Source organism: Panthera pardus, unplaced genomic scaffold (genome assembly GCF_024362965.1).
Source record: "Panthera pardus isolate Hobbes unplaced genomic scaffold, ASM2436296v1 HiC_scaffold_3, whole genome shotgun sequence".
In the NCBI taxonomy this organism is placed as follows: domain Eukaryota; kingdom Metazoa; phylum Chordata; class Mammalia; order Carnivora; family Felidae; genus Panthera; species Panthera pardus.
The window spans coordinates 46,311,503-46,324,878 of NW_026526876.1; the positions used below are offsets into that span (position 1 = coordinate 46,311,503).

Sequence of the window (13,376 nt, forward strand, 5' to 3'; positions counted from 1 at the left end):
TCCATCCTACCCATCCAACAGTATAAACTCTGAGTCTCACAGCACTTTGTTAGTGCCTCTTTATGACACTATACATACATTCTTCAGTATAAACGGAGCCCATTATGTCACTTAGATTTAAGCTCCTTCAGGGCAAGCACTCCATCATTTATCTTAGAAGTCTTCAACCCCAGGGGCGCCTGGGTGGCTCAGTCGGTTAAGCGTCCGACTTCAGCTCAGGTCACGATCTCGCGGTCCGTGAGTTTGAGCCCCGCGTCCGGCTCTGGGCTGATGGCTCAGAGCCTGGAGCCTGTTTCAGATTCTGTGTCTCCCTCTCTCTGCCCCTCCCCCGTTCATGCTCTGTCTCTCTCTGTCTCAAAAATAAATAAACGTTAAAAAAATTAAAAAAAAAAAAAAAAAAAGAAGTCTTCAACCCCAAACGCAATGCAGGCAACCACTTTACCAGTACTTGTTAAATGTGCAATGATTTAATAAATATATTAAAATTATAGTGGGTTTTGATTTCTAGACATTTCATGGTAGTTATCTCACCTCCACAGTACTAAGTAATATATGATGACGGTCTCCCTATTAAGGAACATTCATTTAAAACATTTTTAAAAGGAGACAAAATGTAAAATTTAAAAAGATAACGAAACTGGGGTGTCTGGATAGCTCAGTTGGTTAAAGTGTCCGACTCTTGGTTTCAGCTCAGGTCATGATCTCACAAGTTCATGGGTTCAAGCCCCACATCAGGTTTCACACTAATAGCACGGAGCCTGTTTAGGATTCTCTTTCACTCTCTATCTCACAATGAATAAACTTAAAAAAAAAAAGAAAGATAAAAAATATGGTCGATTTTGGGGTGCTTCAATCAGCTGAGCATCCTACTCCAGCTCAGGTCATGATGTCATGGTTCATGGGTTCAAGCCCCACATCGGGCTCTGCTGGCAGCTCAGAGCCTGAAGCCTACTAGAGATTCTGTGTCTCCCTTTCTCTCTGCCTCTCCCCTGCTCATGCTCTCTCTTTCTCAAAAATAAATAAACATTTAAAAAACTAACTTTAAAAGAATATGGTTGATTTTTACAACACATCGTATATACACTAAGGGCATGTAGAAAGAAATGCAACTTACCCTGATACAGCTAAAACAACAAAGCTTAGAGCAATGAGGACACAGGCGTGCATCCCGCAACTTCTCCATACAAATGAAACATCTGAAAACCTCCGCAATGCTCTGAAAATAATAAAAAATGTAAGGTACACCAGATTTAGACTACTGAATCAAAAGTAAAAAGCATGCTTAAAACAACTCACTCAACATTGACATTAATTTTGGGCTGATATAACCTGTTTTAATAAGTCTTATCAGTACTTGGTTAGTCAAGGCCCAGTGTACCTCAGAACATCTGGAAAAAGTGCTTTTTCTTTCCTAAGCTTCACAGTGGCTCTATTCTAAGGAAAGAACATGAAATGCAAACACACTTATGCACAAATATTATCACTGAAGCATAAATTGTAATCACAAGAATGTGGCTATAACCCAAATTTCAAAATATTAAATTATGACAGTTAATAAGAAAAATTAGGACAGTTAACACAGATTATGACAGTCACTAGAAACTTCTTGATTTGAGGATATAGAAAAAAATAGCCTTATTATGCAGAACACCTAAAAAAAAAAAAAAAAAAAAAGATGGACTGACTGAATTAACTATATTAACTTTTTCTGCAATTTCCCCAAGGGGATGGACTGCTTTTAAAATTAAAAAAAAAAAAAAAAAAACTTTAAAAAAGATACATATACTAAACAGAGTGTACTCTGATCAAGAAAGAAACTAATTCAGAATCCAGAAATCTGAATTTGCCCTGATACTCCAACCAACTAGCTTTTTATTGGAGCCTGAGATTTTGTTCCTATGGAAAATTTTAGTGGTCGCCCCATGAAGGCTTTGAAAAGAAAAAAAGAATAATAAATAGAAGAAACGATAGTTTGCAAGCCTCAGATAAATCATTTTAGGAAGTAACTAATAAGAAAGCAGATATAATGAAAACCAACTTATTGTATATTTTATTTTTACCGTACTCACATTTATTTACTCCATCCCAGGAGAATTAAACGCTCCCAAACCAAGAAAACGTTACAAAACCTTTATAACACTTTCGCAGGAGGAACTAAGGAGAAAATTATTCATTAGTCCAATCATGACTCTGCAGAACCAGAAAGAACCTGTGAGATGCAGACGCTGGGGGAGGGGAGGGTGGACAATAAGACCATTGGGTGAACTACTTTCAACTGGAGTGCCTGTAATACAGTTGCAACTTACTAAGGACCAAGGTAATGGAAAGTTCAAAATTCGACAACTGTTAAATAATTAGGTCCAATAAGCAATCTTTTTTTTTTTAATGTTACTGGCCTTTAAGTAAATATCTCAACCATTTGGAATCACAGCTCACAAGAGCCAAATATAAAAGAATAGGTTGTTCCAGAAAACTACAAATAGGATAATAAAAGTATATCCTCATTCAATTTAGGAAGGGCAGAAGTCTGCAAAATGTACGGGTCGGGGAGGAATGATTCCAGTTGGAGAGAGTTTTGGATCTGCACTTGAACTCCCAAGAACAGGTAGCGAGTGCACGGCACGTCTAATGAATTTGCAGTTTTGCTCTTCCCAGACTGTAGTTTGCAAAAACCCTCTGAGAATGAGTACCGTGCCAAGACACCCAGAAAACGCCAGGATACCACCACCTGACAAGGCACCCGAAGAGCTGCGGACCTAGCACGGCGTCCTTCGCACTGGGCCAGCCTTCACTACACCCGCAGCGGCGGAGTGGGGGTGCTCTACTACAGGGAGGGCTAGGGCAGGGCGCCCCAAATAAAGAAGGCTCAGGGGGTAGCGGAGGGAGAGTAACCACCACCCTTCTCAACCCCCCTCACCTCTACGCTCTGTTCATCCATTGCCTCCGGCTCTCGGCGGGGCCCTCGGCGACCCGCGGAGTCCGTGGTCTGACCTATTGGGCGCCGGCCCGAGGTCGCCAGGTCAAATCGCCGACGAAAACCACGCCGGCGTGTGGCTCAGGAGGCTCCGACGACCGCCCCACCTGCTCGCCCCATCGCGTCGGGCTCGGCGCCAGCTACCCCCACTTCGCCATATTTATCCGCGCACCCGCCCTAGGGCGCAGTGGGAGGGCGAGCGGTGGCCGCAGCTGCTTCCTCACCGCTAAGCCGCCCGCCAGCAACCGCGAGGGAGCCTCGCACCACGTGACGCGGGCGCGCGCGTATCGAACTGCTGCTAGAGCCCGGCGGCGCTGGTCTCCAGCAAAGAAGGTGCTGCAGGGAATTCGCAAACACCAACGGTAACCAGGGCAGCTGAAGGAGCGGCGAAGAGGAAAGGCGCGGTGCGCATGCGCGCAGAACGCGGCGTTAGGGGAGCCGGGAGGAGAGAGGCGGGCAACTAGTTCCCGCGGTGCGGGGGCGCACACGAGATTTGGCTGCTAGCAGCCGCAGGGCTGCGTGTGTTTGGCCACAGTCTAGCGCGCAAGCGGATGAGAGTTTGGCGCTCGCTGGTCTCCACGCCTCTGCGCCCTTAGGGAAGGGCGGCGCTCCACCAGTCTCAAACTTTGGCGCGCCAAAGACTGGAACAACCACCTGGAGTGCTTGAGTGAAACAGACTCTGAAGCCACACCCCTAGGTATTCGGACTTGATTCTAAGATAAGGCTCCACAAAATCGTCAACAGCCACTCTCCGCAGATTTGGCTGCAGGTAGCCTTTGGCCCGCACTTTTTGAGAAACCATGGTGTAGAATTGGTGGCTAGTGTTCTTTCTTTGGAAGGAACCCCAGATTCTCGGGTTTTGAGACTTCTGCCCCACCTACTCATATTGTGAAGCCTACAGCGGTGTCGTTTCAGGAAGAATGGGACCACAGACTGTAGAGATTTGATCTACACCACTCCATCCAGCATGTCTTGCCACTTGAGGTTTGCCGTCGCTATGGGACTATGGAAAGTGCAAGCGTCAGCTGTGTTCAGCTTTCCTATGTTGGCGTCTTCATACAATTTTGTCATGAAGTCTACAGATGGCAGGAATTGAGGGTGTGAGACAAAGGTCTTACATCAAATTCTTAATCTGAATTTACTTTTTCCTTTCGGATGTATTGCAAACCACTATTACACTTAACCCAATCTAGAGTGCACACGTAAAGAATCAACAATAACCTAGAAAGAAGCTCTTGAGTATCAAGGGATTTGGACTTTCTTATAAGTAGTGGACAATTTTTTAATACGTGAACCATGGACAGGAATAATTTAGTAAGATTAATCTGTTACTGGAAATTCTTTAACCAAAACTTATTTATGGTCTTGATGTTTGCACGCCACCATTTATGATAAAACGCCCTGAATTGTACACTGTAGTAATGGTTAATGTTTAATTTTGCTAAGTGAATTTTACCTCAAAAAAGTTATCTGTGAAACACAGTACTGTACTTGGGATTCAAAGAGTAATGAGAAGTGAAAAAAATAAGACAAATTACAACATATAAATATTAAAATAAGTTCTTATGCTAATAGATATATTTGTCCAAGAACCCAAAAATGTTTAAAGATTTATTGCAATAGTTCATAATAGTGAAAAATTGGAAAACCTATACAATTAGGGGTCAATGGTTGTAGCCACAGATTATGGTTAATTTAAGTAAAAAAGAATTTAGTTGGCAGGATGCCTAGCTACCACATGGAGGTAGGAAACCTGGGATCTCAGAATTCCCTAAAGGAGGACCTAGCTGCTTTTCCCCGGAACTCCAACAAATCTAACTTGTCTATTATACAGCTTATCAATGCCTATCAGTACAGAACTGAAAAAAATCATGGTAACATCCATATATTGGATTACAACTGTTCAAAACAATAGCAGAAGTGTGTGATAAAAATATCCAAAATATATTTACAATGAAAAACACTGGGCACCTGGGTGGCTCATTTGGTTAAGGGTATGACTTCAGCTCAGGCCATGATCTCTGGGTTCATTGGTTCAAGCCCTGAATCGGGCTCAGCAGTGACAGCACATAGCCTGCTTGGGATTCTCTCCCTCTCTCTCTCTCTTTCTCTGCCCCTCTCCCACTCGCGCCTCTCTGTCTCAAAATAAATGAATTAAAAAAAAAAAAAAAAAAAAACCTAAATGCAGCTGCAGTATAATATATGGTATCAGCCTATTTTTGTAAAAAAAATATTTGTAATTTGTGTATATATGTAGAAACATCTGAGGGCGCCTCAGTGGCTCAGTCGGTTTAGTGTCCAACTGTAGATTTCAGCTCAGGTCATGATTTCAGGGTCATGGGATCAAGCCCTACATGGTGCTCTGTGCTGAGCATGGAGCTGTATATGATTCTTTCTCCCTCAGCCCCTCTCTCTCACTTGCACTCTATCTAAAAAAAACAAAAAAAAATACATACATAAATAAATAGGTAATGATAAATGAAACATCTGAAGAGATTCAAGATAATTCTGGGTAATAGACATACTTGTATGTTTTAATTTCCTAAAACCTAAATTTGTATTAAAATTAATTTGTATTACTTACAACTTTAAGACATAAAAACACTATAGTCACATAAAAAATAATTATCCAAATGAGAAATAAAAGACCTAAATTAGGGTAGTAAGAGTGAAAATAAAGTGGAGCTTGGATACCATGAACATTTCAGAGAAAGAATTATAGATTTTATTGGCTAAGAAGGTAAAGGTACAAACTTCTTAATTCTAGGTAACAGAATAGTGCCCATGGACAAAATAAAGTCAGTAAGTACTCTGGAAGTGATCAATTTGAATACTCAGAATTTTTTTATTGGACATATGGATCTATGCATCTAGATCTAATGGAAGAAGTTGTATTTGGGAATCATAAATGAATATATAAAGAAGTGCAGAGAGAACTATTTTAAGGGGGTGTGGGGGAAGAACCAATATTTACAGGATGACTGTGAAGGAAATCATAGAGGAAAAACACCAGGAATTTGTCATGACTTCTTTGTGATACTACCATTTTTCAATCCCACCAATCAACATCACATCCCAGAGCCATTCCATGACAAAAACTTCCTAAATATTAAAATTACTGAAGAAAATGTTACTGAAGTGTGACTTATTTCTCTGTAATCTAAAGGGGAGGGGGGCGCCTGGGTAGCTGAGTGTCCGACTTTGGCTCAGGGCATGATCTGAATTCATGAGTTCATGAGTTGGAGCCCCACATCAGGCTCACTGCTGTTAGCTTAGAGCCCCCTTCAGATCCTCTGTCCCCCTGTCTGTCCCTCCCCCACTTGTATGCTCACTCTCTCTCTCTCAAAAGTAAACATTTAAAAAAAATTTTTAAGGCGTGGTTCTGTTCTTCAAATATTCAACTACACAGTACAATTTTAACTGAAGCTACTCTCCCAACCCTGTTTGTCACCTATTACAAGTTTGTTAATGGACAAATAAATGCTCATAACAAATTTTTTTAATTAGATGAACGTATAATTCTATCACCTGCAGAACTAATATTTGATGCATCTTTCCTAGTCTTTTCAATGCCTCTTATTACATATATGGAAATATTTACAGAACAATTTCTAATTATCAAACCCAAACACTTTACCATCTCATTGTGCTTCCAGCCATCCTGACACACAGAAGTTATTTGGTTAGGATCACATAACTAGAATTTAAAACCTGCTATTTACAGGGGCCTGGGTGGCTCAGTCGGTTAAGGGTCTGACTCTAGATTAAGGCTCACATCATGATCTCACAGTTTGTGAGTTCAAGCCCCAAGTCAACTTCTGTACTGACAGCATGGAGCCTGCCCCATGCTCTCTGCCCCTCCCCAGCTCACACTCTCTCTCTCAAAGTAAATTAACTAAAACAAAAAAACAAAAAACCTGTATTTACATTGCAGACTCCAAAGCCCAATCTTAACTACAAAACTGCAATCTGTTTCCCCTATCCCCCATTTAACACAGCTTCAGCATTTCCCAGGTTAACAGTAGTAATTTATTGGCAGCTTGACCTCTTATTATGTGAATACACCTATTTACCTTCCATTAGCCAGATGTATTTGTGTTTTGCTAGTATAAATAACCCTGTGATTAACATCTTTGCATCAAAATCTGTCCCTATGATTACCTTATTGCCAATAGTTATTTAAAAACAAATAGGCACCCGAGTGGCTCAGTCAGTTAAGCATCTGACTCTTGATTTTGGCTTAGGTCATGATTTCAGGGTTTGAGTTTGAGTCCTGCACAGGGCTCCATGCTGACAATGTAGAGCCTGCTTGGAATTCTTTCTCCCTATCTCTCTGCACCCCCACCCCCCACCAAAATAAATAAATAAACTTTAAAAAAATTTTTTTTACAAATAAATAACAAGGGGCGCTTGGGTGGCAGTCATGAGCAGCTGATTTTGGCTCAGGTCATGATCATGTGGTTCATGGGTTCAAGCCCCATGTGGGGCTCTATGATGACAGCTCGGAACCTGGAGCCTGCTTTGGATTCTGTCTCCCTCTCTATCTCTCTGCCCCTCACTTGCTCACACTCTATGTATCTCTTTCTCTGTCTAAAACTAAATAAACATTAGGGTGCCTGGGTGGCTCAGTCAGTTAAGCGTCCCACTTCAGTTCAGAACATGATCTCACAGCTTGTGAGTTATGAGGCCCGCATGAGGCTCTGTGCCGACAGCTCAGAGCCTGGAGCCTGCTTCAGATTCTGTGACTGCCTTTTCCCTGCTCACACTCTCTCTCTCTCTCTCTCTCTCTCTCTCTCTCTCTCTCTCAAAAATAAGTATTTTTTTTAAAAACTCAAAAAAAATTTAATAAAATAAATGAATAAATAAATAAAATAAGGAAATACACACACAATTGGCAAGTAACAGTTGCCAGTAATCCTCTGTTTTCAGTTTCTTAGCTTTCATATAGAATGTACAATTATAATAATATAGGCTGAAGGAGAACAAAGGTAGTGTTGATATACAACAGAGACACTCTAAAACAGCATTTGAAAGCAAAGTTCATGTTGTTCAACATTAGCAGCAAGAAGGAATAAGAAAATAAAAGTGAGGCTGTCACAGAAAAGCCAATTTATTATTACTAATGTTAGCTTTTGTGGAGGATTTTAGGTCACATATTAGCAGTCTCCAATAATGTGACCATTACCTATAATCAAAACTTTTCAAAAATAAAATTATATACATATAATGTATAATATAATACAAATATTTTTTCTATCTGTTAATTTCCAAAGCATGCTCATTCATATCTACTAACCAATAGTACATAAATATCCTTTTATGATAGGCCAGGACATCCATTTTCTCCCAATTATACAAAAACAAATGCAAAATAGTGTTACGTGACTTCCTTGCCTGAAATGATAAGACTGTGTGTACATACATACATTTAAATCCCTTTATTCCCATTCCATGTTTTTGGCTGAACTTTATTCATATAATATCTGCCCTTCTTATAGGACCTTCTCTTGTGAAAGGCATCACTATCCAGTTACCCAAGCCAAATCTCCTTCTCCATCCCCCCACCTCTAGTCATCGAGTGCTAACAAGACATCTTCTTAAATCTTTCTGGAATGGATCTCCTCTCCATTAGAATTCCCTTTTGCAAGTCCACTTCTTCATAAGTCTGAACAAAAGATTTTAATTGCTCTGCTGCAGTTTTCTCTTCTTTAGTCAGTGGTGACAGCTAAAAAACAAATGAGAAAATCTTTATTTCAAAATCTGTAAAAACTGTGTAATTTAGTTAACTTCTGCTTTTTTTTTTTATGTTTCCATAAGCTCATACTATGTCTATAATCACAAAATTAGGAAGGCAGGATAAAATAGATATTTGGCTATCCAAATACAAGGTACTTTTAATGTTTGAGCTTTCAAAGAACTTGCAATTAAGTTTAAGAAACAAAACCAATAAATCAAACAGTTTAAGGACTGTAATTTAACAAAACTAAATAAGTCACATTTGACTGCCATATTCTAAAAGCATTTTGAGAAAGAAATGTGAATAAAATAGTCTGGAAGTTTCCTCAGAAGTGGAGAACTAAATTGAACTAAATTTTGAAGGACAATTGAGATGTTTTTAGCTGCAAGTAACAGGAATACATTTAAAAATGGATAAATAGGCTCTTTCCACAATTTGGCTATTGTTGAGAATGCTGCTATAAACACTGGGGTACAAGTGCCCCTATGCATCAGTACTCCTGTATCCCTTGGGTAAATTCCTAGCAGTGCTATTGCTGGGTCATAGGGTAGGTTTATTTTTAATTTTCTGAGGAACCTCCACACCGTTTTCCAGAGTGGCTGCACCAGTTTGCATTCCCACCAACAGTGCAAGAGGGTTCCCATTTCTCCACATCCTCTCCAGCATTTATAGTCTTCTTTTTTGTTCATTTTGGCCACTCTGACTGGCGTGAGGTGATATCTGAGTGTGGTTTTGATTTGTATTTCCCTGATGAGGAGCGACGTTGAGCATCTTTTCATGTGCCTGTTGGCCATCCGGATGTCTTCTTTAGAGAAGTGTCAATTCATGTTTTCTGCCCATTTCTTCACTGGGTTATTTGTTTTTCGGGTGTGGAGTTTGGTGAGCTCTTTATAGATTTTGGATACTAGCCCTTTGTCCAATATGTCATTTGCAAATATCTTTTCCCATTCCGTTGGTTGCCTTTTAGTTTTGTTGGTTGTTTCCTTTGCTGTGCAGAAGGAACATAAGGTCTTCATAAGGTCCCAGTAATTCATTTTTGCTTTTAATTCCCTTGCCTTTGGGGATGTGTCGAGTAAGAGATTGCTACGGCTGAGGTCAGAGAGGTCTTTTCCTGCTTTCTCCTCTAGGGTTTTGATGGTTTCCTGTCTCACATTCAGGTCCTTTATCCATTTTGAGTTTATTTTTGTGAATGGTGTCAGAAAGTGGTCTAGTTTCAACCTTCTGCATGTTGCCATCCAGTTCTCCCAGCACCATTTGTTAAAGAGACTGTCTTTTTTCCATTGGATGTTCTTTCCTGCTTTGTCAAAGATGAGTTGGCCATACGTTTGTGGGTCTAGTTCTGGGGTTTCTATTCTATTCCATTGGTCTATGTGTCTGTTTTTGTGCCAATACCATGCTGTCTTGAGGATTACAGCTTTGGAAAGAGCCTAAATGTCCATCAACTGATGAATGGATAAAGAAATTGTGGTTTATATACACAATGGAGTACTACATGGCAATGAGAAAGAACGAAATATGGCCCTTTGTAGCAACGTGGATGGAACTGGAGAGTGTGATGCTAAGTGAAATAAGCCATACAGAGAAAGACAGACACCATATGTTTTCACTCTTATGTGGATCCTGAGAAACTTAACAGAAACCCATGGGGGAGGGGAAGGAAAAAAAAAAAAAAAAAGAGGTTAGAGTGGGAGAGAGCCAAAGCATAAGAGACTCTTAAAAACTGAGAACAAACTGAGAGTTGATGGGGGGTGGGAGGGAGGGCAGGGTGGGTGATGGGTATTGAGGAGGGCACCTTTTGGGATGAGCACTGGGTGTTGTATGGAAACCAATTTGACAATAAATTTCATATATTGAAAAAAAAAAAATTAAAACTAGAACTACACTATGCCCTAGCAGTGGTACTGCTAGGAATTTACCCAAGGGATACAGGAGTGCTGATGCATAGGGGCACATGTACCCCAATGTTTATAGCAGCACTTTTAACAATAGCCAAATTATGGAAAGAGCCTAAATGTCCATCAACTGACAAATGGATAAAGAAGACGTGGTTTATATATACAATGGAATACTACTTGGCAATGAGAAAGAATGAAATCTGGCCATTTGTGGCAATGTGGATGGAATTGGAGGGTATTAGGCTAAGTGAAATAAGTCAGGCAGAGAAAGACAGATACACTATGTTTTCACTCATATGTGGATCTTGAGAAACTTAAGAGAAGACCATGGGGGAAGGGAAGGGGCAAAAAAAGTTACAGAGAGGGAGGGAGGCAAACCATAAGAGACTCTTAAGGACTGAGAACAAACTGAGGGTTGATGGGGGATGGGGGTGAGGGGAAAGTGGGTGATGGGCATGGAGGAGGGCACTTGTTGGGATGAGCACTGGGTGTTGTATGGAAACCAATTTGACAATAAATTATATTAAAAAAATAATTAAAAAATTAAAAAAATAAAAATGGATAAATAATAAGAAAATTTATTATCACTGCACAATAACTACAGAAAAAGGTCAGACTTCAGGACTGGTTTATTCAGCAGCTCAACATAAAGACTGGGTTTTTCCACCTTATCTAATATCCTTGGTGGTGGTTTATCCTCAAGCTGAAAGGAAAAATGGCTGTAGCAGTTCTAGGCATCACATCTATACATAATGTTTAGAAGAAGAAAAGTTTTCTCTTCCTAGAGGTCTCTCAGCAGCGAGGAAACTCTAATTTCCAACGTCTAGACTTTCTCTTCTCACATGTCACATGGGTTACAAACCCATTCCTGAGTCAATTTAGTTAAAAGAAAATCCATTTCCCTTGCCAATGAGATGCACGCCCTGAAGCTGAGGAAAGCACCAACTTTGCCCCAGACACGAGCTAGGGATGGCACACATCTCAAGAAAGTCAGTGTTCTATTAGGCAGCAAGGGCGAATAGATGCTGAGAAAACAACCCAGCAAACAGTATCTGCCTAAAGTAGGTAGGAGCAAACAGCAAAAGGAAGAATAGAAGCCAAATGGAAATGTAAAGGACTTTCATAGGGCACTAACCAGTGGGCTAGCTAAAACCGGGTTAATGGGGAAATTACACAAAGTACAACGTGAAGAATCAAATAGTTACAACTCCGCCTAACTATATAGGTCATCTCTAGAGAGACTGCCGAATCTGGAACACACTATACTACAGAATAAGAATCTCTAGAGCAGTGCTGTCCACCAGAACTTTCTGTGATGCTGAAAATATTCTATATCTGTGCTGTCTAATCAGTAGATGAAGAACTGATTTTTTTATTTAATTACTTTAAATTTTAATTTAGGGGCACCTGGGTGGTTCAGTCAGTTAAATGTCTGACTACAGCTCAGGTCATGATCTCATGGTTCATGAGTTCAAGCCCCACATCAGGCTCCTGGCCATGGAGCCTACTTCGGATTCTGTGTCTTCCTCTCTCTCTCTGCCCCTTCCCTGCTCTCTCTCTCTCTCTCTCTCTCAGAAAATGAATAAAAAACATTAAAAAATTTTAAAAATAATAATACATTTTAATTTGTATAGCCACATTTGGCTATTGGGCTGCCCAGCTGGCTTGGCTGATCAAGCCAACATTTACCAAAAATATTCACATAGATAAAATGAAAAACAATCATATACCTTTCTGCAACCCAAATAATTACAGAATTTCCCTCTTCTATCTCAAAACAGGAAATGGTATTATTCTGAAAGGACTTTGTTCTCCATGAGTCCATGTTTCTTGTTGTGATAACTGTTCAAGAGATTTCAGATGACCTGTTTCATAAATTTTCAAAGAATTTTTCCAGGAATTAACCAATCTAAAACTTGTAGAAAATTTTCTTCCTTAATACAAATGTTTCAGAGCTCAGTGGAATACCACACATTCTGTTTTTAATACCTTTTTAATTATATTTGTTTTGGGGGTTTGTTTTGGTCATTTTTATTTTGGAACCAATCTAGTCCTGTGTGTGTGTGTGTGTGTGTGTGTGTGTGTGTGTGTGTGTGTGTCTTGGTGGTCACCTTTATAATTAAGTGTATTTAAGCCTTAATGTCTTTATATTAACTAAAAAGTATTCCTTTCACCTCCTTTTCTGTTCTCACCTCCCTATTTATTTTTTAATATTATAAATTCAAGTCCCATTTTTGAATATTATCAATTCAAACATATTTTCTATCCTTGCAAATGAAAATCCTTGCACTCTTATAAAGACTATAACAAGGGGAGTGCCTGCGTGGCTCAGTTGGTTGAGCTTCCAACTCTGGATTTCGGCTCAGGTGGTGATCCCAGGGTGGTGGGATCGAGCCCCTTGTCAGCTCCTCGCTGAGAACGGAACCTGCTTGGGATCCCCTCTCTCTCCCTCTCTCTCTCTGCCCCTCTCTCCCACTCACGCTCTCTCTCTCTCTGTAAAAGAAGTAGAATGAAAAAAAAAAAGATATAGCAAGATAATACCTGAACAGTTTTACTTTCTATTTGCTTTCTGTTGTCTATAAAAAAAGCAACATTTGCCTTAAGTAAGTTTATCCCTTTATCGTTCTTCATGTTCCCAAAATAATCTTAAAGGCCCTTTTGGTTATTTTAGAAAATTTCCGAAGCCTCAACTTAATCTAGCTTTTGGCTTTCATAAGTATTCTCACAGTTCTGTCCCTATGACTGACACACCTCTTTCTATACTTCCTTT

The 13,376-nt window shown here is 40.0% G+C and overlaps 2 protein-coding genes across 9 annotated transcripts in view; both read right to left on the bottom strand.

The window, feature by feature from the left end:
• Window positions 1–3,371, bottom strand: part of TRIM37 (tripartite motif containing 37) — a 145,603-nt gene extending 142,232 nt beyond the window's left edge. For 5 of the 6 annotated variants that reach the window (XM_019431070.2, XM_019431075.2, XM_019431074.2 and 2 more), the window contains exons 1-2: window positions 2,918–3,371; window positions 1,115–1,216 (exon numbers count right to left, since the gene is read on the bottom strand). In XM_019431070.2, the coding sequence (XP_019286615.1) occupies window positions 1,115–1,216; window positions 2,918–2,938 (123 nt within the window). In that variant the 5' untranslated portion in view covers window positions 2,939–3,371. The remainder of the gene's footprint in view (window positions 1–1,114; window positions 1,217–2,917) is intronic. The other variant, XM_019431071.2, reaches the window with a different exon arrangement.
• Window positions 3,372–8,066: 4,695 nt separating this feature from the next.
• The window catches only part of SKA2 (spindle and kinetochore associated complex subunit 2), a 49,398-nt gene continuing 44,088 nt past the window's right edge, over window positions 8,067–13,376 (bottom strand). For 2 of the 3 annotated variants that reach the window (XM_019431111.2, XM_019431112.2), the window contains one exon: window positions 8,067–8,699. In XM_019431111.2, the coding sequence (XP_019286656.2) occupies window positions 8,556–8,699 (144 nt within the window). In that variant the 3' untranslated portion in view covers window positions 8,067–8,555. The remainder of the gene's footprint in view (window positions 8,700–13,376) is intronic. The other variant, XM_019431110.2, reaches the window with a different exon arrangement.